The sequence below is a fragment of the Gracilinanus agilis genome, chromosome 1 (genome assembly GCF_016433145.1).
Source record: "Gracilinanus agilis isolate LMUSP501 chromosome 1, AgileGrace, whole genome shotgun sequence".
NCBI lineage: Eukaryota > Metazoa > Chordata > Mammalia > Didelphimorphia > Didelphidae > Gracilinanus > Gracilinanus agilis.
In genome coordinates, this window is record NC_058130.1 from 764,878,646 (window position 1) to 764,904,838 (window position 26,193).

The window sequence follows — 26,193 nt, forward strand, 5'->3', positions numbered from 1 at the left end:
TGGTTCCATAGATCCTGGCCTAGGGTGAGCTGGGTGACCATTGGGCTAACTGCCATTCCTGTGTCAGTTAAAACAGTGAACCCTGGTCTCCCTATCCTGGTTGGTCCAGTCTCTCCTTCAACCCAGTGTGGACCCACAAACCATTTAGGTTACATTTTAACATCCCTGGTGCCTCACTTTTACAAAACTGAGGCAAACAGAGATTAAGTGACTTGTCAAGGGTCATACAGCTAATAAGTATCTGAGGCTGGATTTGACTTCAAATCTTGATTCCAGAGCCAATGCTGTATCACACCACCAGCTGCTTTCAAGAAATAAATGAAGGCAGAACTAAATGAATAAATGAAGGAATAAACATTTACAAATCACTTACTATGTGTTAAGCACCTTTACAAATATTATCTCATTTGATCCTTACAATAACCCTGTTGGGCAAGAACTATTATTATCATCCCCATTTTACAGCTGAAGAAACTGAGACAAACAGAAGTTAAGTGATTTGCCAAGGGTCACACAGCTACTAAGTATCTGAGGTTGAATTTGAACTCCAGTCTTCTTGATTCCAGATCCACTGTACCACCAGCTGCCTCAAGTGAATGAATGAATGAATGAATGAATGAATGAATGAATGGATGGATGGATGGATGGATGAATGAATGAATGAATGCATGTGGACTACTTTAATGTAGCATTAAATGTGGCATCCACTTGATGAACCCATACTGGTTCCTTGCTGTCATCACTCCTTTATCCTCCATACTCAGCCTCATTTTCCTGGACCTCACTCTTCCTTTCTACCAGAGATACCTCCCCTGGCTCTGGGGCCAGAGGACAATGGGACCTCCCAGCCTCAAGGCCATTACCCCTAGCCTCTAACAGGTCCTGCCTGACTACGCCTGCGCAGGTGAGCCTGGCGGTTACCTAGCAACCTTCTCCAAGCCTTAACAACCGAAAGGGGCAGGGAGAATTCCTCCAGTGGGGGAGGGGAGAGAAAAGATAACAGAGCGCAGCCGCAGTCGGGGAGCAGCTAAGCCTCACGAGATCTGACGCGGCGCGCGCGACCTGTGGCGGGAACCGGGAGGCTGCGGTTTACTTGCTCCTGCGCTGGTGTCCGTCTGTCCGTCTGCCAGTCCCGGCAGGGTCAGAGTCGCCATGGAGGCCCCGGCAGTCCGGCAGCAGCAGCAGCAGCAGCCTGCGGCCAAAAACAGGAATCTGCCCTGGTAGGGGCCGCGTCCGGGACAAGGCCGGGGCAGGGATCCCAGCAGCCTGGAGGGGGGCCCGCCCTGGGACCACGCGGAGGTGGGAAAGGGGCCTGGGTTTAGAGCCGCGAGCAATCCCAGAAGCCTTGGAGTAGAACAGTTGAGGAAACTGAGGCCCAGGGAAATAGAAGGCACGTGGAGGAAGGAAGGGTCATAGAATTAGATGGAGCGATCCCAGAGAGCGCAAAGTGAGATCTAACCATTTTAAAGATAACGAAACTGGGGCCGAGAGCAGGAATAACTGCAGATCATGGATTTAGGGCTGGAATGCTCTTCATCCCTCTCCCCTCCCAGTACTCTTCTAGGTTTTCAAAACAACCTTCTCTCCTGGTACTATTTCCTACCAATTGACTGCTCCCTCTCAGTATCTGTTGCTGGATGCTTCTCTTGGTCACACCCCCTCTAACTTGGATTCTCCTCTCTAAACACTCAGCATGACTTCACTTGACTATCCCATTAGCTTCCTTGGATTTAATTGGCATCTCTACCCCGATGTTTCTCAAATCAACCTTTTCTGCCCCAGCTCTCTCATCTCCAGCTGCTTTTCAAACCTCTGAAATTGGATGACATCTTAACAACTACGTGTTCAAAATGGAACTCATTATCTTCCCCTCTGTTACTTCCTACCTTTTTATAATGGAGAGCAGTACCATCTTCCCAGGCCTTCAGACTCAGAACCTAGGAGTCATCCTGGATTTCTCACTATCTTCTAAGCCAGTGGTCAGTTTCTCCTGTACATTTCACTAACTGGTCAATTCTGCCTCTACAGCATCTCTTGTCTATTTGACCTTTGCACTATCTCTGGTCAATTATATCTTTGTGTCATTTTTAGTCAGTTTAACTTCTTCAGCATCTAGTTTCCATTTCACCTCTTTATATCTGATCAATTTCACCTTTGTGGCATCTTTAGTCAGTTTCATTTCTTCAGGATCCCTTGTCCATTTCACCTCTTCACACACACACCCAGTCAATTTCACCTCTACAGTATCTTGAGTCCATTTCACCTTTGCAGCCATTTTTGGTCAATTTCACTTCTATAGCTCAGCTGTGCTGCCTCCTCTCCTCTGTCTACTGCTATTCTCCTGGTACAGACTTTCATCACTTCACCTCTGGGACAGTATGATAGCCTGCTGGTGGGTCTCTGCCTGTCCTCTAATTCTAGCCCCTTCCTGCCTCTCCAGGCTTCTGTCACTTTAACTCCCCTCTATCTACATATTCTGAAATTCTCACACAAGACACTCCCATCACCTGACTGGACATTTTCTTTCTAAAAATGGTGTTCCAAATCCACTAAAAAAGAAATTACAAATCAGAATGCTGAGATTCTGTCCTCACCCCCAGAAAATTGGCCAAGATGACAAATTCACTTGGTTGTGTAGGATCTGCTGAAAGACACACATTCATATTCTGTGGTAGAACTCTGAATGAGTCCGGCTGTTGTAGAAGGAAATTTTAATTTCTACTAAAAAAGCAAGGTCATCATCTGAACTCTACTCTGAGATCTGCTGTTAGGCACCTACCCCAGCTAGGCACCTACCCCAGGAGGTCAGAGACAGAAAGGTCTCATTTGTACCAAAACGTGAAAAATAATAAAACGTCATAAATAATCATTAATAACAGCAGTTCTTGGGCTAGTGAAGAACAGAGCCAAAGCCCCTCCATAGGGAAAGAACGAAATGATAACAAATTGTGGTAGATTGAAGACGAGGAGCAGCACGCTGTGCCCCAAGAAGCAGTGAATAGGAAGAGTTGGCAGAAGCGGGGAGAGATGTGGGTGTGCTTGTGCTAAGTAAGCGTTCTCCCCTCCCCGAGAGGGCTCTCCAGCCTGCCAGACTTGGCCTCCATGCGGAGTTGCCCTCGGACTCACGTCTCACTTCCTTACTGGCCCCCTAGCAGGTGCCGGTGATGAGGCTCCGGGATTGGACAGACTCCTCAGATTGGCATCTCAGGCCTTTCCTGGCCTCCTTTTTCAGACTTGGGTCCCCTCTAGTCAGGCGGCTACCCTCAGACATGCCCTCCATCTCCATCTGGACTGGCCAGACCCCTGCCTATAATGCATTGCTTCTTCCCCTCCTGCCACAGGGCCTTTCCTGGGGTGCTTCTGTGTATTTTGTGTGTGTCTGCGCGCTTGGGGTTCCCCTCGACGGAAGCTCCTTTGGGCTTGTCTTTGCGGTGTGTGGTGCCGGCTTCCAACCAAGTCTTAATAAGTGCTTGTTGGTTGGTTAAGAAAAAAATGGAAACAGACCCCCCAACCCCTCCCACCCCCCCAAGAAAAACAACCCACACGGTGCTGTTGAGCTCTATCTGGGAGGAACTGAGGATCTCCTTCTTTGTCCCACGTTCCTCCCTTCCCAGGCTTGGGGTCTCTCAGCCCGGCTCTGGCCTCGGCTCTTGCTGGCCTCGGTTCTCATCAGCCTCCCTGGTCTGGGCCTCCAGCAGCTGCCAGAATCCACTCTCCTCCTGGACAGTGAGGGGGTCCCCCTCTTGCCCCCCCTCTGGGGTCCAGGCACATCATTCCCTTCACTCGCTGTCATCTGCCCACCTGGCACTCTGGCTCCCACCCACCTGTGTCCCTCCATCGTGTCCCTCCTCACCTCTGCCTTCAGATGCCCAGTGAGGCCCAGCCCAGCCACCGCCTCCTCTGGGAAGCCCTGCGTGGTTAAGTCTGCCCTCCCACTCCATGTCATGTCAGGCCTTCAGACCCTGAGCCAGAGCTGGCAGGAGTTTGTGCCTGGGTGTCGAGGCACGAGCTGAGGATTTTCCTGCAGATTGGCTCCGCCGGAGGAATGCTCGTGAGGACAGAGGCAGGGCCCAGCCCTCCCTGACAGCATGAAGGGGGAGATGGAGCCGAGAGGGGAAGGCCGAGGCCTCTGGTGGGGGATCCCCGTGGGCCTCCAGAGCTCAGTGGGGCCGGTGTGGGCTTCGGAGGCCCCAGGAGGAGGCTCTGGGCCTTCACGGCTGCATGAATCTCTGGTTGCAGGGTGGAAAAGTACCGGCCGCAGACGCTGGACGAGCTCATCTCACACCAGGACATCCTCAGCACCAGTGAGTGTTGGGGCCTCCAGATTAGGGGGGAGGAGCCCCAGGAGGGCTCCAAGAACCTGCCTCCCTTTCACTGGCCTCTGCCTGTATTTGTTTAAAGCCTGACCTCGTGTCTGGGAATCACACTAAGGCAGAAGCGCAAGGCCTGGGCAGTGGGGTAAGGGACTTGTCCAGGGTCACCCAGTGAGGATGTCTGCGGCCACACTAGAACCCAGGACCTCTTGGTCTCCAGGACTAGCTCTCCATCCACCCGCGAGCCGCCCCTTGAGCAGTATTTTTGATGCTTGCTCATCTCCATATCTTACTGTTTTCCACTTAAATGTTGGGGCGGGCAGGGGGAGCCACAGGCTTGCTGGGACAGGACTCCCCCACATGTTCTCCTCCTCCTCACTTCAGTCCAGAAGTTCATCAGTGAAGACCGGCTGCCCCACCTGCTCCTCTATGGCCCCCCCGGAACAGGCAAGACGTCCACCATCCTGGCCTGTGCCCGGCAACTCTACAAGGACAAAGAGTTTAACTCAATGGTCCTGGAGGTGAGTCGGTGATGGGGCTACAGGATTGGAACCCAGATCCTTGGGGCTCTAAAGGGCAGCGTGACTTCTAGCACCATCTCCCACCCATTGGGTGAGAGAATTAACCAAGAGATTCTGTTTATCTTCAAGTCTTCGATGGCACAAGACTTGTTTTAGTTTGCTTTGAAAAGAAAGTTTTGGGGGGCAGCGCAGAGGCTTCATGGATGGAAAGCCAGGCCTGGGGGCAGGAGTCCTGGGTTCAAATATGACCTCAGACACTTCCTGGCTGTGTGACCCTGGGCAAGTCACTTAACCCCCAGTTGCCCAGCCCTGGCTGCTCTGCTGCCTTGGAACCTATACACAGTATTGACTAAAGTGGAAGGTCAGGGGACTGTTGGTTGTTGGTTAAGAAAGGAAGGAGGGGCTGGGGGGGCCGTCCGGGAGGACCCAGCGTGCTCTGCAGCATTTCTCCGTTTCCCCCTCACTGTGGCATCCCTGGATACGAGGGAAGCCTAGTGAAGAGGCTTCTCGCTGCCTGCCTCAGGCCTTGGCCCCACTTTGTGTCCTCTTCCCTGAGGCCACTTAATGGCTCCCCCAGACTTGGCCATTGAACATGCTTTTACGAAGGTGGTTTCTAGGAATTATTCTATTTTATTACCTTTTTTCAATTATTTTTAAATCACATCTGACTGTTCATGGCCTCGTCTGGAGTTTTCTTGGCTGAGATCCCTGAGTGGTTGCCATTTCTTTCTCTGCCTCATGGGACAGATGAGGAAATTGAGGCCAACAGGTTGAAGTGACTGGTCCAGGGTCACCCAGCTAGGAAGCGTCTGAAAGGCTGGTTTAAACTCTGCAGGCCCAGGCTCTGGTCCACTGGGCCGCCTTGCTGCCCCAGTTTATGTTGCATTATTTTATTATCTGTTTGGCTACTCAGAAATCTTGTCAGTATTATTTTTTTTAATGACTATTCATTGGGTTTTCATGTTGTAAAAATTCTCCAGAGAAAATCTTCTGTAGTATCATGGTGTCACCCGCATGCTGTCCTGCATGGCTGACCAGGCGATTCCGTGTCCCTTTGATTTCTCTGAATGCGCTTTCTTCTAAAGACAATCTGATTGGTTTTCAGAGATCCTGCCCAGAACTGGCAAACGAGTGTTTTCATTGATAGCATTTTCTAAGCATTCTAGAGCCATTGGAGTGACTCAGGAAGGGCCTTCCCAAAGCCCAGCGTGTGCATGGTAGGGCCAGGCTCCAGCCACGGTGGGAAGCTGACCATCGCTTCTCCCCTCAGCTGAACGCTTCTGATGACCGTGGGATCGACATTGTGCGAGGACCCATCCTGAGCTTCGCCAGCACAAGGACAATCTTTAAGTAAGTGCCAGTGTCTTGGGCCCTTCCTACATCCTTTACCCATTGGGGAAACCCCCAAGAGGCACAACATCAGGGAGGCCAGGTAGCGGGTGAGAGACCTGGTGGCCCCAAGAACATTGGCTAAATAGAATTCCATCGAGGTCTGTCCTAACCAATTCGGGGAGCAGTGCTTGGCTTGCTTTTCTTGCTCACCTGGAGGGAGGTGCCTCTCCAGTGAGTTCAACCATCTGGGGCAGTGATGGCGAATCTGTTAGAGATCACATGCCGTGTCCCACCCCTCTCGCCCCAGATGGGAGAGGGGGAGGGGAACAGCCCCACCTGAGTCCTTCTGCCTTTCTAGTAACTAAGTGCTAGGGATGGCATGAGCTCACAGAGAAGGCTGCTGACAGGTTCGCCATCACAGATCGAGGGTTGCTTTTGTTTTAAAGGCAGAAAAAACTGACTAGCCTAGGATTGTAGTTTCCTGTATTCTAAGCTGTCTTTTTGAGCCCTTTGAAAGTTTCCCAGACCCATTGAGAGGCCTGTTATGTAGCCTCACTGTGAGTGATGTGGAGGAAGATTGGGAAGGCATAAAAAAATGAATAAAGGACCAAAGTATGGTCAGCTTACAAAAAGAGGCTGACAGGAAATGTTATATATATATATATATATATATATATATATATATACACATTTTTATTATCCATACATTTATAAGTAATTAGAAATATACATGATATATAATATGTAGTTTACTGTATGTATATTTATTACATATAATAGTTTACTTATATATAGCATATATTCTATTTATATTTTATATATATATATATAACTTTAACCTTTCCCTTCCATCAGTATCATGTTTTGGTTCCAAGGCAGAAGAGTGATAAGGGCTCAGCAATGGGGAGGTTAAGGGGCTTGTCCAGGGTCACCCAGCTGGGTTGTGTCTGAGGTCAGATTGGAACCCAGGACCTCCCGTCTCTAGACCTGACTAGCCACTGAGCTGCCCCGACAGAAAGTTATAAAAAGGAAAGAGGTTGTCGACACAACACGGAACCCAGAAGAGGTGGGGAGAGACGCGCCGTCCCAGTGCCTGGCCGGAAACTCCTGCTGCTGCCGGCTAGAAGCCGTTGTTCTTGCTCCCCCGGGCTGATGGCCGTCACATCTCTGCTGCCAAAGGCCGGAAGCCCCTTTCAGTGTCCCGCTCTGGCCGGGGCTCATGTGTGCCTGCACGCCGGGGCTTCTTGGTGGCCGTGAGCTGGGAGGAGGCTGAAGACGGGCTGAGAACCTTCTCTCGTCCCCAGGAAGGGCTTCAAACTCGTGATCCTGGACGAGGCGGACGCCATGACCCAGGACGCCCAGAACGCCCTGAGGAGAGGTGAGGGGCTGCGGGGGCTGCGGGGGCTGCTGCTCGGCGCTCTTCGAGGCTCGCTTCTTACGTGTTCCGGGTCCCTGCATGGCGCGGCGCCTTCTGCCACGTTTGGCCGCAGCAGCGAAGGCCCGAGGGAGGGGGCGGCATCCCGGGATGGGATTCAGCCTCTTGGCCTGGGTTTGTAGAAACTGCAGGCAGCGTTTTGTGGGCGCCGACACACGAGCCTTCCCTCTAAAAAGGAAAGACTGAGGCCCCCGAGGAGGCTGGTGACGGCGCCCTGGGCCATCCGATCTCTGCAGAGATGGGGGGGGGAGGCACTCCGGCCTCTGCTGGCGGCACGTCACGACAGGCCCGGGGTTGTGGCCTGGGTCTCTCGGCAGCCTCTGGAGGCCTCCCCTGCCCTGCCGCCTCTCCGGTTCTGCCGGCCATCCTCGGCCCCGGGGAGAGGCTCTCTGGGGGCAGTTCGAGTTTTGTGCTGGGTGGAGACGGGACCAAGGCCACATCCAGTGCCTTCTGGGCCCGGGGATGGAGGTCCCGCCGGCCGGTCTCTGTTCTCCACCTGCTCACGGCCCGCTGGCAGGAGGGTGAACGAGGCTGGGGTCATGGCGGTGTGGCAGCCTCGGCCTCCTTTAAAGCCCCGACTGCCGGAGGCCCCTTGTTCCTGCCGGAGCCGCAGGGGCGGCGGTGAAGCTCCGGGGTTTGCCGCCTCTCTTGCAGTGATCGAGAAGTTCACAGAGAACACGCGCTTCTGCCTCATCTGCAACTACCTGTCCAAGATCATCCCCGCCCTGCAGTCGCGCTGCACCCGCTTCCGCTTCGGCCCGCTCACGCCGGAGCTCATGGTGCCTCGGCTGGAGCACGTCATCGCCGAGGAGAAGTGAGTGCGGAGCGGCGGCCCCCCAGCCTCCCTGCCTCCCCTCCCCCCAGCCTCCCCACCTCCCCTCCCCACAGCCTTCCTGCCTCCCCTCCCTCCAGCGGCTCTCCTGGTGCCCCTCAGCAGAAGGTGGGGTCGGACCAGGGAGCCCCGAGAGGCTTGTCTGACCGGGAGGGAAGGAGGCCCACACCAGTCTAGACGGGAGGTGTGTGTAGACACGGCCCTCCCTGCCTCAGTGTGGGGCTCCCTCTCAGGGCGTTCAGGCCGTCCTTCCTTGTCTTGTAGGGTGGACATCAGCGAGGACGGCATGAAGGCTCTGGTCACCCTCTCCAGCGGCGACATGCGCCGAGCCCTGAACATCCTGCAGGTAGGGCCGGCCTTTGAGACCCAGCCGGGGCGGTGCTGCTGCCCTGGGGCGGCCTCTGCGGCCCTCAGAGCCTCCCCGCTTTGCTAGGAGCTCCTCCTGCTCCTCCGCACCAGCCCAGCCTCCTGTTTCTGTGGATCGCACCAACAGCCGCCGGGCGTTCGGGGGGGGTGGGCTGGGGGCCTCCTTTGGGTCATGCCGTTCCCCCTCCCTCTCCCGCTCCCACGTGCCTCCTGGGTCCCCCTCAGAGCTTCCCAGCCGGCCTCCCTCCTCCAGCCTCTCCTCTAGCCTCTTCTCCAGCGGCCACAGATCCAAGAGGTCGGTGGGAAGGACTAGAGGCCGCCGATTCCCTCCTTCTGCAGAGGAAGAATCAGAGGTCCAGAGAGGCCCAGAGCCCCGCCAGGGCTCCGCCTCTGCCTGGGCGCCCCGAGCTCTGGACGCTGCCCAGCCGCCTCTCCCTCCCCGCTCTCAGCTCCGGGTTCCTGTGCCAGAGCAGGACGGAGGAGGCCTGGGACAAGGCCTGCGGCGGTGTTTTCTCTAACCCGCTGGGGACGGTCCAGCATTTCCTCCCGTCAGGCTGCCAAAACCACGAGGAGCCCAGCGTCCGCCCTCAGGGCTCCGGGTCCCTGTTCCTGGCACTCAAGGCCTCTGGGGTCAGCTCTGCCTGGGCGAGCAGGGCCGGGCCAGGCCCCGGGCGCCATCTTGGCCCCTGGCCGGCCTCTGCTCTGGCGCCCAACCGCATCTCTCCTCCCGCAGAGCACCAACATGGCTTTTGGGAAGGTGACGGAGGAGACGGCGTACACGTGCACGGGGCACCCCCTCAAGGCCGACATCGCCAACATCCTGGACTGGATGCTCAACCAGGACTTCACCAGCGCCTACAGGAGTATCCTTGGAGCCCCCGCCGGGCCGAAGTGCGGGCCCTTCTGGAGCCTCTTGAGGGTGGGCTCTGGGTTCGGGTTCCTGTGGGATGTTCAGGAAGGAAATGAAGCCGTTCCCAGGAGGGGGCTTCCCGAGCCGGCGGGAGCAGGCCCGGCCTCCGCCGTGTCGGGCCAGCGGGCGATGCCACGCTCTTATTTATCAGAAGAGCTCGCTGCCTGGGAGCGGGTGAGGGAGGCGGAGACGTGGGCGACCGGGGCAGCCAAGGGGCCTGGACAAGGGAGCGCCTGCCTCCCGTCTGGCCTCGGCCACCTCCTGGCTGGGTGACCCTGGCCCAGTCCCTTCACCCCCACGGCCCAGGCCTGACATTCTTCCTAGGGACGGGCACTCCGGGCTGCTGCCAAGTCCAACCACGGGGGCGGCGGAGTGTCCGTGTCTGTGGTCTCAGGCGGCCCCTTGTCCAAGCCCAGTCGAGTCAATACCAGACAGAAAGGGAGCTTTGACGCAGCCCCTCCTGGGGAAGGCCGGCTCGGGCTGCCCGTCTCTTCCCGTTTGCCTTGACCGCGGCTCGTTCCCAGACATCACAGAACTGAAGACGCTGAAGGGCCTGGCGCTGCACGACATCCTGACCGAGATCCACCTCTTTGTGCACCGAGGTAAGTGGGGCCGCCTCGGGGGACCCTCCTCGGCGTCTCCTCTGGGGCCCTTCCGGGATTTCTTCAGGCTTTGGGCTGGCCTTTCCCAAATGTGGTCTCAGCTCTGAGAAGCTCCAGACCCATGAGCCGCCCCTCCTGTCAGAGGCAGCTAGTGGAAGCCCAGATCTCCCCTCCGTGCTTGGGCTCCATTCTAATGACGCCACCCCTGCCCCTGCCCCTGCCCCTGCCCTGTTCCTTTCATCCTAGAGGCTGTGGTGAAAGCATGATCACAAGTGTGTATGCTGTTGCCCCCCTGGGGGCAGCTCAGGGGAGAGTCCAGCCTGGAGGTAGGAGGTTCTGGATTCAAATTTGACCTCAGACCTAGAGGTGTGACCCTGGGCAAGTGACTTAATCCCACTGCCCGGCCCTTCTTGCTCTTCTGCCTTGGATTCTCTACTTGGTATCAATTCTAAGGCAGAAGGTAAGAGTTTAAAAAAATAATTTTTAGTCAAACCGCGAGTTTCGGGGTATTTTTGGAGCTGGCATCCAATTTGATCTGGGATGGAGAACTACATGGGTGGCTCTCTGGGAGCTCCCAGAAGTCTCTTTCGGGTTTGGGATGCCAGAACAGCCGGCCCTATTCATCAAAGATCCTGACCTGCAGGGGAGGCTTTAACTCTTCTAACGGGCCACACCACGATGCATCTTGTTCAACTTATAACAGCTATAAAAATGCACCGAGGGTGCTTTCTGAGCCTCAGCCTTTTCCCCAGCTGCTATTGGCTTTCTGATTGTATTTAAAACCTATAAATTCTGATTTATAGAGGAAAGTCCAATATAAAAATCATTGTTTAGGCTGGAGATGTCTCTGGCCTCCTAGTTCGCCCACTCCCGCTGTGTGGCCTCCCCGGGCCCATGTTTTCTGGTATGCCACCATGGAAGGCCCCAGAATCGGAGGGGGACTTTCGGGGTCATCTAGAACAGCGGAGAAATAGGGCCGGCCAGCGACCCTGAGCCCTGCACCCGGTGCTGACATCAGCTGGGCTCTACTGTAGTTTTGTCAAATATGTCCCAGTCACCCTGTAATCTGGTTCAGGTCGACGCTTCCGATGACCAAACTAGCTCTCCAAAATGAGAGCAAAGGTCTCTGCCCAGAAGAGCAGAGGTTCAGCATTTCATATTAAAATGCTTTGGCATTATTTTTTTTTTAAGAAACCCTCACCTTCTGTTTTAGAGTCAATACTATGTATTGGTTCCAAGGCAGAAGAGTGGTAAGGGTAGGCAATGGGGGTCAAGTGACTTGCCCAGGGTCACACAGCTGGGAAGTGTCTGAGGACAGATTTGAACCCAGGACCTCCCGTCTCTAGACCTGGCTCTCAATCCACTGAGCTACCCAGCTGCCCCCGCTTTGATGGTTTTTTATGATCTTTTGGATCACTGAAGATTTAGAAGTGAAATCAAGACTCTTTGCTAGAGTATAGCGCAAGAGCGCTTCCATTGTCATTCTGTTTTCATGTAGATGATCCTCAGTGTAAGGTGCCCATATATTTGCTTTAAAACAAAACTTACATTATCAATTAAGAAATAAATTTGGGGGCAGCTGGGTGGCACAGTGGATAGAGAGCCAGGTCTAGAGACGGGAGGTCCTGGGTCTTCCTGGCTGTGTGACTCAACAAGTCACTTGACCCCCATTGCCCACCCTTACCACTCTTCTGCCTTGGAACCAATACATAGTAGTCATTCTAAGGTAGAAGGCGAGGGGTTAAAAAAGAAAAGAAATAAATGTACCCTTGTAGTATATCCTCTGGAAAATGCAGTACCTAAAAAGGGTGGGAAGTGGCTCGCCCTTTTCAGTTCTCCTTTCTCTTTCCAGTTGACTTCCCACCTCCAGTTCGAATACATTTGCTGATGAAAATGGCAGACATTGAGTAAGTATCCACATCGCCTGCCTAACTGTACATCCTCTTTGAATTGTTTGCATCGCCACAGCCCTCCCTTTAAAAAAAATTTAAGATTCCTTTGGATTTGTTTTTGCTCCGAACTTGACAGCTGCCATTTCCATGTGTCGCTCTTGATTCTCCAAACCTTTCGTCAGGTATTGTCTGGATTTAAGGGCGCAGGCGGCCCATTTAAAGAGCGTGCCGATTGGATGAACGGCAGGCAGAAGAAGTTCTGTGTTTGTGGCACACACCTCCTTAGTAGACTTCAGAGGGTTTGGCCCACAGTCTTTCTGAAATCGTTGGATGTTTTTGAAGCCTACTTCAAGTTATAGAAATGGGGTATGGGAGGAGCTAAGTAGCTCCATAGATTAGTCAGGAAGACCTGGGTTCAAATCTAGCCCCAGGTACTTTCTAGCTGTGTGATTTGCCTGGTCCTTGCCCTTCTGTCTTAAGGTCATTATAATCTAAGACAGAAAATAAGGTTTTAAAAAAGGGGGGCAGCTGAGTGGCTCAGTGGATTGAGAGCCAGACCTAGCAATGGGAGGTCCTAGATTCAAATTTGACCTCAGGCCCTTCCTAACTGTATGACCCTGGGCAAGTCACTTAACCCAGATGCCTAACCCTTACCATGCTTCTGCCTTCGAACCAATACACAGTATTAATACTAAGATGGAGGGTGAGGGGGTGGGTAAGATAAACTACTCAGGAATTTGGACTCAAAAGCTATTTATTAAACAACAGCTCACCCAGCAGCGTTCCTGAGGTGCACACAAAGTAAATGGAAGCACCATTTAGCCACCAGGACCAGCAGATATGATTAGCCTTTAAGGAAGGCAGGAAGTCCTTACAAGGGGCCATTTGGGACCAGCATTCAGCATCACTAAAATACTAAGTCACCATCTCCTTGCCTCGGTATCCCCGTTTGAAATTGCCGTTTCCATACCAAATGCACAAGATAACCAAAATGCCTTTAAGGCAGCATGAGGTGATGGAGGAGGCCAAAATTTTGCTTTGAAACTCGACTGCTTCTCTTTTCATAGGAATGCCTCAAGTTGAATTCAAACAATTTTTCCTTAAAACTTAAAAACTTGGCTCAAGTTTTGTTTTGCTTCCCTCAGTGGCTCCTGATGCAAACATAGACCCTGAATTGCTGGGGGGAGAGGGGGGGAGCCATAATCCCAGGCCACAAGGCATCACTTTTATCCAGAAGAATGTTTCCTCTGCTGGGAGGCTCTAATGCATCTAATGTCACGTTTTGGTTTGCTGTAGACACAGGCTTGCTGTTGGCACGAATGAGAAGATTCAGCTGAGTTCCCTCATTGCCGCCTTCCAAGTCACCAGAGATTTAATTGTAGCAGAAGCCTGAGCAAGAGCAACTTGCAAGCCCCCAGCCATGATTAGAAAGCAAAGGACTCTGACTCTGGCCTCTTGGGATCTTGGGGTGAAGCAAGGCCCCCAGGGTTGGGAAAGGACAAGTGCTGGAGATGTGAACTTTCCCACTGGGCAGTGAGGAACTCGGAGGACATTTAGAGCTTACGTTTGCTGCACTGTTTGGAGTGGGAATATAAAAAAATGGGTTGTCCTGTGTTTAGTGAAGGCCTTTTTGCCCTCCTGCTGCCCCGATCAAGGGAGTCCCCGCATGTGCCCCATCTGGAACTGTCCTAGAGAATGTTTCTGTCTCGAGTGTAATCTGTGATACCTTTTTCTACTTATTGAATTTATAGCTGAAAATAAATTTTGTGCTTTTATAAGATGAACCTTTTTAAAATTTACAACCAACAAAAAACAGGCTACATCATCCTCTTTAAAAAAATTTGACTTTTATTTCTCATCCTTGAATTGTAAAAGTCACAAGCAGCTTCCTAATTGTAGTGTAGACAGGAAGGAAAAGAATTTAAAATACAACTGGTCTTTCCATTATTCCCCCTGGTACCAGTGGCTGTATGAAGATCACCTGCGAACCCAGGACAATTGAAATATTGGTCATTTAAATTTTAGAATCTTACATGCTCAAACGGCTGCTTCAATTATAATCTTGATCCTTTTTGTATTTCATAATTGCAATAAGAAATTAGTAAATCAAGTGGCTCACTTGTGGAAAAAGCTCCTATGCATTGTCCTGCTCTCCTTAAGTCAATGGTGGATGTTGACTTGAGAACTGCTCTATTTTTTTTTTTTGGCAGCATAAAGTGTCTCAACTTCAGTCAGGGCTTCTTTCCTCCAAACCAGACATTAATCGTCCTTCATCCCTCTGAGGAAAGCACTCTAGAGTCTAGGGCGTTCTACACCAGCATTCTACCAAAATAAAGAAGATGGGTAAAATGGCGGATCTCTGGGAAAGAACCAATTTGTGTTTTCTCGTTAAGATGGAATACAAATATCCCATTTTCCAAGGGCTTTCTCAGTTGGAGCATTCTGCCCCAAGGATTAGCCTGGGAGCTCCCTGAGCACAGTGCCTAACTGACTTCATTTAGGAGGCAGGGCTGGAAACTGAGTTAAGCAGCAAAGACTGATCTTGTGCATACCAGCATAACAATACCAGTGGAAACAAGGAAAAACCAGTTGCCTCCATACAGCTCTGAAGCTCCATGTGCAGCTGCTCTGGTTACGTTATGGTTTTCGTCTACCACTGTGAAAAACATAATTGTACCTTAAACAACTTCTGCTCAGAAAGCACAAATAAATATGTTGTTAGTTAATGGCAAACCACTGACAAATCAGTAGCCACAACAGTCATGCAATTAGAAATGCACCCTTACTGTAATCTTGTCGAGTTTCCTCCTCCACATGCACACCATGATTTTTAAAGCCAAATCAAATGTCTTCATCAGTCCACACCACACCCTGCGATTTAAATAGCCTGTCCATTTAGCTAAGCTCCAATGTTCACTCACACTCAAGGATGCCCCCCCCAACTCCCCATTAAAGCTCTGTCTTGTTTGTCAAAGTCAAAAGCAGAGGAAAAACAGTGACAAACGTGACGTTATAAATTAATAGTATTTGCACTTTACTAAACGAAGGCATGGTCCCTGATACTCCGACCCAAGAGCAAGAGAACAAGTGGAACATTTAGCTACCACTGCTTTTGAGGACTAAACTGAGACAAGTATTGGGCAGAAGCAGGTTTCCCTGGGAGGGATCTGATGCTTCTTTCCTTTACCACTAAAGAGATTTCGAGGCCCCGTCACTTTTATAAGCAAAACATTATTAACTGCACTTTGAATCAAGACACCAAGAGAACTGCAACTGTGCTGTTAATAAGCGGACAATTTAAACTACAGTTCTGTAGCCATGGAAATGGAACCTCCTCCTCTATTTACTGAATTGGTAACATTATAGATAAAAAGGTCAGTGACCAGTCCACCAGGGTTTTTTTTTCCCCTGCTACAGTCTATTAACTGGCCATTTACAATCCAAAACAATTTTATTTCAAAGAGGAATCATAGTTTAAGCCTGTCTTGTTTCCATTCGGTTATTTCAGCTCCACCTTTGCCAGAAAGGTTAATCCTGTTAGAAGAAGACTCCATGTTCTCTTATTGTCTTTTTAGCAAAACCACGCAGCATGGCTCAGAAGGTCCTATACGTGAGGAACTCTTTCATTTTCTTGGGTATTGGCAGTGCTAAGACTTGGTAAGTTGTAAGGAAACTCCGGAGGGCTTTACGGCATAAGTGCTTCAGTGATGATAGGACCCTGGGTGCCGTCCAGAACTGGACGTGGCCATCTCTGGTCCTGAAAAGAAGCAAACCAAGGCCCTAAGACAGGTGCACGCCTCCAAGCAGGAAGACTATCTGCTGCATAGGGAAAAAAGGCACTCAAATGCCTATGCTTTAATATAGCTGGAAAACGGCATGATGTTCATGCGCAAAAAGTCTACATTATGATCTCTTGGACAGAGTGATTCTTGGTAATGACCATCCATCTATAAAGAGAGGCTGTGCCCCAAACCTGGGTTACTTACTCATTCAGCAGTAATGGGGAAGAGGGCCACCAAATAAAAGAACAAAACTACTTTTGGCTAGACTCTAGTCCTTAGGAGTTTCCATGGAATTTCTATGTCATTTTATAATATTGTGACCTTTCTTTTTTCTTTTTTTTTTTTCTTTGAACCCTTAACTTCTGTGTATTGGCTCCTTGGTGCAAGAATGGTAAGGGTGGGCAATGGGGGTCAAGTGACTTACCCAGGGTCACACAGCTGGGAAGTGTCTGAGGCCAGATTTGAACCCAGGACCTCCCATCTCTAGGCCTGGCTCTCAATCCACTGAGCTACCCAGCTGCCCCTATTGTGACCTTTTTGTATGAGGACACAACTGTCTACTCCCCCTATCTGCTATGCTACCTATTAGTTACATATTCTCAGAAAATTAAATTAGGTAATATGGCAGAAAAGCAAATACTTTTTTAAAAAGACAGCCAGACAGTTTAATGGATAGAGAATCAGGAAGATTTGGGTTCAAATCTGGCTTCAGATATTCCCTAGCTGTGTGACCCTGAGCAAGTCACAACTACATTTTACCTCACCCTTGCCCTTCTGCCCTAGATTTGTTACTCTTAGTAAGGGTTAAAAAAAAAAAAAGCAAATATAACCTTATATCAGACTGACACCTCACTACCTTCATCTAAATTAATTCAAGAACTCACAAATGTATGCCCTCTACTGATGCAGCCCACAAACCTTCAGCCTTCAGAGGTGATCCTCAAGTTCCTGAGACTAAAAAAAGTCGTCCGCCAGTAGCTGACCTGCTATGGACCCCCCTCAATTCAAACCTGAAGCCTCCTACTTCCTTTCTTTCCATCATGCAATCCACGGAAACAGCTATTCCATCTGTTCAAGTTAAAGAGATATACACACCCTGTGGCAATAATTCCACCATGTGGAAAAAATGTGCAGCAAAGACCATTGGTCATAGGAGCAAATGCAACTGGTGTTCTCAGTTCCAAAGCCCAGATCCTGAGCAGCCTAAATGCAAGAGAAATAGGAAGTTATTCCTTAGTGTCTGAGTGAGATAAACTGTGCACACAGAGTCGCAGACATTGGGGCAGATTCCTTCAGGAGTCCTCAGTGGCCCCATTACCTGTCGTCTGCCACTGTAGCAAGGTACAAGCCTTCTGGAGAGAAGCGCACCGATCTCAGCGAGCTGGCATGGACATCCCGGGCATAGTCCAGCTGGGAGTCTAGCACATGCCTGCAGGGAAAGAACCAAGAGGACTCGCTGCATTCGTGAAGGAGCCCTCCCCTTCGCTTCCATCAAACAATGGGGCGATCCTGACCCAGGGTCAGAAAAAGGGAGAAGAGGCAGGGAAGAGCCCCAAGGAGCTGACTGTCTTCTCCTAGGGCTAAGAGAATAACATTTTACTAACATACATTTCTTTGTGTAAAGAACATTAAACATCACATTTCCGCTGAATAACCTACAAGACTATCATTTTCCCCCTAACTAAGATGGTAACAATTACATTGTGAATCATACTTATGTAAAATAACCCCAGTTCATTTTGGAAATCATCATTTTTTTATCAAAACCGCTCTCTGATAAAGTGAACATTTCAAAATGTTGTCGTTCCCCAGTGTTAATTCTGAAGGAGGGCACGTCCATCCAACTGTAACGACGGCCCCAAACCTGAAGTCTAACCCTGAGAGCTCACCAGTCACACCACAGCCATACACACACACCACTGCAGCCATTCAAGAAACCCTCTTCCCCAACAAGCACCATCCTTGCATCCAAAAGTTTCCTCAGTTGCCCCATCCCTTGCCTTAAACTACAAAGTTCATATGTAGGCTCCAAAGTGTTTCTCCCATCATCTAACCCCCCTGGGAAGTTTTGAGCAGGGCTGTCATCCTTACTGGAGTGTCCTCAGTTTCTCTCCAGTGTAGGGATCCCACATGATGACGCTGGTGTCATAAGAAGCTGTGACAAGCAGTGCAGAGTCAGGTGAGAAGTCACAAGAAACCACACTGCTCTGATGCCCCTCTAGCTTCCTAATTAACGTGTAGGACCGCATGCTCCAAAGAAGAACCTGAGGAAAAAGAGCCTCATTAAGCTGGTGAAAAGAACCTGGCAAGGCTTTCACAGAAAAGACAGAGGTTCCCCACTGCCCTCCCATGTCCCATTCATTCCTCTTGCTGTCTGTGGCCTCAGAAGACAAGCTAATCAAAGGAATGGCTGTGAAATCCTGAGACCCACCACCCATCCCGTTTACATCCTCAAAATGGAAGGGCCGAGCAGAGCTGGCCTCACCACGCTGAACCTTGCTATGGGTTAAGCCCCACCAAAGTCCTACTTCATTCTGATGGCAGAAGTGGAACATTATGTTCTCAAGGAGTCCCAATACTCCCACTCAAAGTCACAATTTTACAGAACCACTTTTCTCCTGAGTGGATGTCCAGCAGCCTTGGCACCCTGCAAAGCCAAATGGCCTGTGGGGGATGTCTCTGTGATCCCCTTAGGAACAGTCACTGAACCAAAGTGGGGCTAGGAGTACAATTACTCCCAAACCCAAACCTGATTTTCTGGATCTCCCATCACTGATTTGCATATGTGAAGCTTCAGAGCCAAGCTGAGAGACCATTTTGTTACTTCATCACATACAACATCCATTAAATAGGGTTTCTGGACCCGGATCCTATTAGCCAACTATCACCACATCAAGTGAAATGGAAAAGATAGGCTCACACTGGACCTCCATAACTATTTCAAAGCATTTTATCCTTTTAAATTGCTAAACAAAGAGCTCTCCTTAGGGGAAAGGCTCAGCTTCGCTCGCTTCAACTAACACCAGGCGCCCCGCCCCCCCCCCCCAACTTCCAAGCTTCCTTCGCAGCCCCAGGGGGACACTGATGGGACTGTGGCTGGTGGGCCATCTAGGCACAGAGGGCCAGGTCAGTGTGCAGGGCCTAGCAGACAGTCTAATAAAATCTGTTGCTCTGTGTCTTTCATGACCCAAAGTTTGTCTATTCACCGTCCCATAAAAGGGCAGCTACAGACCCCTTTTAGCTGAGCTCAGGCAGTGGGGGCAGAGCTCCTAACACTAGCAACTTACTGACTTCTCTCCTGCGGCAGAACACAGCATGCTGCAGTCTGGGGAGATAGAACAGCAATAAACCCACTGCAGATGGCCAGATAGCACCTGGATCTGTTTGCCTGTCAAGAAGAAAGCAAACAGTGACTCCATTGTCAGGGAGACTGGCAAAATGGTAACAAGGGTATCCAAGGCTCCATGCTCTCATTGCAGCCATTCCACCCCACCTACCAATGACTGAGTATGAGATTCCTAATGCTGTTAAATCTGGGCATACATTGGGTTAAGTCGCCAAAAGACATTAGAAGTAGGCCAAATACACCCAAAGGGAATCAAAGAAACATTTTGCAGAGAGCTTCAGGGCAGAGAACGTTCTTAACGTCCACCTGCCTCTTCTCCAAAAATCATCTCCAAAGGCTACCCAGTTTGGAGCTCTATCTTTATTCCTCACTTTTTTAAGCCATTAAAGGAGTGATTTTTCAGTGCTGTAAAAATCAAGTATGCATCCCAAAGAGTTTAAATCTTTTATTTCTAAATCCCTTTTTTACTGATAAATAACACTGCTTTTAAAATTAAATTGTGAAAAACTTTTTACAAATTATGTATGGCCATATCCCATTTTACCCTTTCAGTTATAAAGTCAGGTTTCTCAGCTCTTCAGAAAGATGACTTAAGTGAATATGCTCAGGCGATTTCCCTCAGAGGAGGGAGATAGGAGACTGCATAATTGTGGAAGAATAATCACTGATTCACTCCATTTTTTTCAAAGAAAAAAAAATTAAGGTACAGATTCCCGATTCTCCTCCTCTTCCCCAGAGCCCCTTGGCCCCTAACTAGTCCCTTCTCCTCTTGCCTTTGTTAAGCCCTGTTCATCCAAATCTACCATTGCCCTCCAATCCCCAAACCTTCTCTAAAATTCTCTCCTTCCTCACCCTGCCACCCAATGCAAAAAGCTTTCAAAGCTCCATCCCCTCCTGGAAAGCTCAGATAAAAGCAACTACTTCTTCCACTCACCCTGGCTGATCTGGACATGGCAGGAGCTGGAATCACGGGGCCAGGTTTTCACTCACAACTCTGTTCATGTTAACTATGTGTACATGACCTTGGGCAAGTCACTGCCCTCCCTAGGTCCCCAGTTTCCTTATTTTTTTTTTTAAACCCTTGTACTTCAGTGTATTGTCTCATAGGTGGAAGAGTGGCAAGGGTGGGCAATGGGGGTCAAGTGGCCTGCCCAGGGTCACACAGCTGGGAAGTGGCTGAGCAGTTTCCTTATTTTTAAAGCAAAAGAATTGAATTCAAGTGATTTCTAAGCTCCTTTCCAGCTCTAAACCTGGGCCTAAATTTCCAGGCTTACTCTCTCAGATACCACCTAAATGATGAACTTACCCTTCTGCAACCCCTGGCCTAGAAAACTAAACTTAACCTCGATGTGTACAGAATGGCAGGCTTACTATCTGTTCTGACAATACATATGAGGTATCTGGAGGCCTCATACAGGATGATCTCTGTAATGTCCTGGTACAGTTTTAAACTTAAAAACTAAGGTTGTATAATAGAAAAATTACATAAATAGCATTTAAATAAAATTTTATTGAAAACTGAGAACAACCTTTCTAATCCTTTTGAAACAAAAATGGCTATGACAAAAGGAAAATTGGAAGTGGGGCTTTATAAATCCAACACGGAAGAAAAATACAATTTGCCTTCAAATGGCATTTACAATCTCTCCTAAACAACTGACCACCAAAAACTGCACAAGGCCTCCCCCCCCAACGCTAGCCATTGGCATCTCATTTGTCCTCAAGTTTACAAGAGTTGCCCGTTTTAAAGGCTGAAGGGTGACTCTCACAGTGCCCAGCACAAGGCTACCACACGGGGGCATCAGGTGGTTTTTCAGAGAGCCTCCGCAGCCTTTGCTAATTTTCTAACAGAGGGTCAGGACCTCTTTCAATGGTGCAGTGAAGAAGCTGTGGGTGGGAAGCCAAAGCTGTGACTTTGCCAGGAAAATCTGAGGGGGCCTCTCTACCCAATTCTTGCTGGTCACAGCACAACATCTTCTCTCCCTCCCACTACTCCTCCGGGGAAGGAAAGGGCATGCGAATACACATTTTCATAACGTTCTCCTTCCAAGTTGGAACCAGCACGAGCATTACATGGTAGCTCCCATTACGGGACCTGTTTCTGGCATATTCTCTAAAAAAATGAAACCCTTTTCCCCAGGAAAATTACAGCAAACTTAGATTGCACTTCAAGGAGCTTATTGGGCATTAAAAAATATATTTCTAATAAGAAACATAGGCCTTGGGTCCAACACAGTCATTATCATCAAGGATCTAAGAGAGGTTTATATATAGATAACATATTTTTCCACTTAGCAAACAGGAAAATGCTGGCCATTTTCCTATGAATTTGGGCAGTTTCCTCATATTCATACCATCTTTATTTAGGTCCCAGATTCGAAGAGTTTTATCCCTTGATGCAGAAACCAAAATCAAGTTCCCATTGGGGGTGAAGCTCAGATCTCTCACCACGTCCTGGTGGCCAGACAGATTCAAAAGCAGTCGTCCTAAGGACAGAAACATGTACATTCAGTTAATTATGCTAGTGGTATGACTGGCAGTGTTTTACTATAGAGGCAGAGTATGAGGGTCATTGCTGCAACTATAGGCAAACTAGCAGCTAGGGTCCAACTAGAAATGTTAGCCATCTGCCCTTCACCTCAGTCCGGCCCCATACCTACCTGTCTGCACCTCCCAAATTTTGATCTGCCCGTCATTGAGTCCTGTAGCGAGAATAAGGCAAGAGAAATCCAGTGCTTGGGGGCAGACCCGTGCCCAAAGCTTTCTACTGGGTGGTGACGGCCAAGGGCTGAAGGCCAAACCCCAGACAATCTGACCACAGTCCAGCGTCTTTTCCTTTGGGCTGCCTCGTCCCTTGGGATCTGTTTTGCTGCTTCGACTTTTAGGTTCAAATCCTCTGGGGACACTGTAGGAAAAAGCAATTTCTTAATAATTCTTTACTTTTGACAATGGAATTTATAAATCTTTAAAGTTACAAGAGAACAAGTGGCCTGGATGAGAATTTGGCCTTAAACCTTCCTTTTCATCCTTGGGAGAGTCTCAATTGCTTTTGCTCACCTTCAGTCACCACAGGCTTACTTGAAGGCATGGGGTAAATCTAGGCATGTTACCAAAGAAGTACTTATCCAGGTGTTGAGAGTGTGGAAAGGAAAAATACACTTCTTTATTCCCTAGGAAAAGCTGGTTGAAAGGGACTCCAGGCTTGGACATGAAGCTACTCTAGAAGAAACAAGCCAGACTAACAGAATTTGCAGATGCAAACCTCTTGATTCATTCTTAATATAAGGAAATGTCTGATTTTGTTCTGTTGGAAAAATCCTAACAAAAAAATAAAAATTAAAAATAAGTTTATAGTCTGGCTTAGAAAGACCCCAGAAAATAAAATTCCTAATTGCTAATGCCACTGGTATGGCACCTGTTCATTTCCTCTCTTTTCTCCACTGGGCCTTCTTCATTTTACTTCTCTGAAGGAGTGAGACCAGGGGCATGGCTAAATGAGAAGACAGCTTCACTCCAGAGCCACAGAGATCAAAGAAGAGTCCTGAGAGAAAGTGACTTCAAAGGTCAAATGATTTGTCCAGGGTCACAGCGCTAGTCAAGCACTGACAGAAGTTTTCCAATCCACAGTGTTCTTTCTGCCATACCATCTCACATAAGAGACCAAGACCAAGCAAAAACACCAGCGATGGAAAACTGATTTCCCTAGGGCTTAATGGAAACCTTCTGAAGTTTATTTCTGCCGCCCTTCCTTCTCCAAGTCCAAGACCAAAGACCTTTCAAAACTTGTTCCAAACAAGGGGAGATAATCACTCAGCAATGAAATGATCCCCAGGGCAGAACTGAGCACTCTAGCATACTCTGTCTCATCCCATGACTATTGCGCTGACCATCAGGCAGGACCAGAGCCTTGGCACTTGCCCAGACATTTTTCTCCCTCCTATTAAGGACCCTCTGAACTTTTACCACCCAGCAGAAGATAATCTATTGTGGCATGGGTTCTGGGGCAAAGCTAACCAGTCTCAGGCTTAGAGAGGTCAAGTCCCAGGATTCCACAGACCATTGAACTGATCATCAGGCAGGTCCATTAGGTTGAGAAGTAGGGTCCGAAATGGAATTCCCCATCTGTCCTCCCACCGTGCTCTTCATCTCTCCCTTTCACCTCTTGTTTAGGGATTGATCTCTCCTAGGATTGCCTCACCCCATTCAGAATACATGGGGAGTGAGATGGAAACAACGTATGCCTTACTATACTATACAAAGTATTTTGGGGACTGTGGAATGTGTCCTTCAAGTTGATACTTTAAGATGTTAATAAGTTTGTGCTTTCTACCAGTTTCTGTAAGCCTTAGCCCATGTACCATCTATATCTCTCTGCATTCTGAGTGAATATGCAGATTAGAACTTTTAACTAAACCCTGACCAGAGTGTTCCAATAGAATCTGTGTGGTTATGTAAATTAGAACCTCTAAGTGTCAAGACAGTGTTCTAACTGAATTCTGTTGGAGGTGGAGAGGGGGTTCCAATGGAGTAGGTAGCAGGTCAAGGATGTGAGGGACTTTTCCCCAGGTTTTTCTCTTTTTCTCTCAATAAACAACTGTATTGTGATTGATGGCTTCCTGGTCTCTTGGAATAGTGGCTAGACCACCACTGCACACACACAGATGGTTCCCTGACCGGGAACAAATTATTTGTTCAAATGGGCAGACTAGACCTCTCATTATGCTTCTAAAGAACTTGGGTATTAAGAGAGAAGTGAGAAAGCCAAAGCGGAGCGGGAAGCAGTAAACCATGGCCAGCCGAGAAGAACAACATTCGTGAGTATCAAGAGGGACTCCTGGTGAGAGACATACACCTCCACCCACCCCTACCCCCATGGGTGGCTTTAGAAGGGAGAAGCAGGATGAGGAACAAGGATTATAAACTAGGGTCTGAGTCACAAGATTTCTAAGACAAGACCCAGGCTGCCCAAGCCTAGACTGGTGAGTCTGAGAGTGAGTAACCCACAGCCTGATTCATGAATCAGGGAGGAGTTAGTGCGCAAGATGACTGGACCAAGGAGAGTCTGGACTGAGCCGCTAACATTGCACAGGAGTTGTAGGATTGGGGCCCTTGTGTTGAAGATCAGAGAAACAGGCCATACTAGATATGGCTGAGTAGAGCAGGAGAGAGTCAGCCCGTATCCCATGGGACAAGCCCATTGGGATTAAAATTACAAGATTGGAGTGGGTCTTTCCATTTTGCAGCTTATGACAGGAAGGTTTTTGTTATATACTGTTGTTTTCAATGGTCTAGACTAGAAGTAGACAGCCAGAACCAGAAATACTGGACAAAATATGGGTCAGAAGAAACCTCAATTTGTGAGAGGTTTGTATTTGACAATCGATAGGAGAAAAATGAGTAATGAGGAAAAGGCCTATGCCGCCCTCTGGCTTCCAGATGTAGAGACATTTGTATTGAGAAGGGAAGAAGGGAATAAAGCAGCAGTGGGGAGGAAGGGGAAGGATTCTGAGTTGGGAGAGGAGGTAGAGAAGACTTGGGACCCACTGGAGTCTCTTCCATCTCCCCCTATCTGCTCCTTCCTCCCCTCATTCCTGTTTTCCAGGCACCACCTGTTCCAGTTCAGGCTCAGGTGGTTCCTGTTCCTACTCCTCCCCAACCAGTGTCAGTTCCTTCCCCATCATTACTGGCACCAGTCCCTCCAGATGCTCCTATGATATCAGCTCCTTAACTGCCTAAGATGGAGGCAGCAGCAATGGTTTCCCCAGATCCATACAGATCTATGACCAGAGAGTTTAAGAAATTATTAAAAGATCAGACAAATCTCCCTTTTGGAGGACTGACGAAAGAGTATCCACTCAGAGTTGTCTCACTGGGGCAGGGTATAGGGTATGTCAGTGCCATTAGAAGATCCTGTAGGAGTGGCAGAGCAGGTTGATCAGTTTTTAGGACTGAATCTCTATTTTTGGCCAGAGTTAATGGCAATTTTACAACAGTTATTCATGGAAGAGAAGTGAGGACAGATTAGAAGGGCAGTAATGCGAGTCTGGGATGCTGAACATGAACTTGAAGGGGGGCCAAATGGCAAGCAAAAATACCCCATAAGAGATCCAGGCTGGAATAGTAATGAATCTGCCCACTGTATGAATATGAAGGCTCTCAGGATAAGAACAGCAATGCCCCGGAGTCCAAATTTAAATAGAATCCATGAGACTAAACAGAAAAAGGATGAGACACCCCCCCCCAATTCATTAATAGTTTGAGGGAAACATTTAGCAAATACTCCGTGTATAGATCTAATGAAGAGAGGAATTTTAAGAGAGAGATGGAAAGTACTCTAGAAACAGGAGAAGACCAGAGCCAGATCAGACAAGATACTTAAACAACAAATCTTGAAGGTGTTTGTAAGGAAGAAAGGATGGAGCAATCAATTTGGAAGGCCTGGTCAGCTCAAACCTGTAAGCTATGTGCTCTAAATAAGGCCCTGAGGGGGGCAGCTAGGTGGCTCAGTGGTTTGAGAGTCAGGTCGAGAGAGGGGAGGTCCTGGGTCTAACGTGACCTCAGACACTTCCTGTGTGACCCTGAGCAAGTCACTTAAACCCCCATTGCCAAGACCTTACCACTCTTCTGCCTTGGAACCAATAAGATAAGAGTTTAAAAAAAAAGCAAATGAGTAAATAAGGCCCTGAAAATACTGGGAGACTGGGGAGGAAACATATATACTGACTCAAAATATGCATGGGAAGTAGTTCATGCATTTGAAAAAATTTGGAGTGAACTAGGAATGATTTCTAGTAAAGTGTTAAAGGGATTTTCTTATTCTTTCCCTCTGTCTAGCTTAAGAGGGGAGAGGAGCAGGGTTTCT

At 49.1% G+C, this 26,193-nt stretch overlaps 2 protein-coding genes across 3 annotated transcripts in view; one reads left to right on the forward strand and one right to left on the reverse strand.

Moving 5' to 3' along the window:
• The first annotated feature begins 1,145 nt into the window (after positions 1-1,145).
• Positions 1,146-13,978, forward strand: RFC5 (replication factor C subunit 5). Of its 2 annotated transcripts, none has more exons than XM_044673772.1 (11): positions 1,146-1,220; positions 4,240-4,304; positions 4,698-4,834; positions 6,105-6,184; positions 7,471-7,544; positions 8,256-8,415; positions 8,698-8,779; positions 9,533-9,662; positions 10,234-10,311; positions 12,164-12,218; positions 13,500-13,978. In XM_044673772.1, the coding sequence occupies exons 1-11, from the start codon at positions 1,153-1,155 to the stop codon at positions 13,594-13,596; spliced, it is 1,026 nt and encodes a 341-aa protein (XP_044529707.1). In that variant the 5' UTR covers positions 1,146-1,152; the 3' UTR covers positions 13,597-13,978. The 2 variants fall into 2 exon arrangements, with proteins under 2 accessions (XP_044529707.1, XP_044529716.1); XM_044673781.1 differs by having other exon boundaries at positions 10,243-10,311.
• Positions 13,979-14,028: 50 nt separating this feature from the next.
• Positions 14,029-26,193, reverse strand: part of WSB2 (WD repeat and SOCS box containing 2) — a 28,649-nt gene continuing 16,484 nt past the window's right edge. Inside the window, exons 3-9 of the mRNA XM_044673758.1 lie at positions 21,992-22,236; positions 21,686-21,817; positions 19,273-19,373; positions 18,077-18,249; positions 17,304-17,414; positions 17,081-17,188; positions 14,029-15,960 (exon numbers count right to left, since the gene is read on the reverse strand). Of these exons, the coding sequence (XP_044529693.1) occupies positions 15,798-15,960; positions 17,081-17,188; positions 17,304-17,414; positions 18,077-18,249; positions 19,273-19,373; positions 21,686-21,817; positions 21,992-22,236 (1,033 nt within the window). The 3' untranslated portion in view covers positions 14,029-15,797. The remainder of the gene's footprint in view (positions 15,961-17,080; positions 17,189-17,303; positions 17,415-18,076; positions 18,250-19,272; positions 19,374-21,685; positions 21,818-21,991; positions 22,237-26,193) is intronic.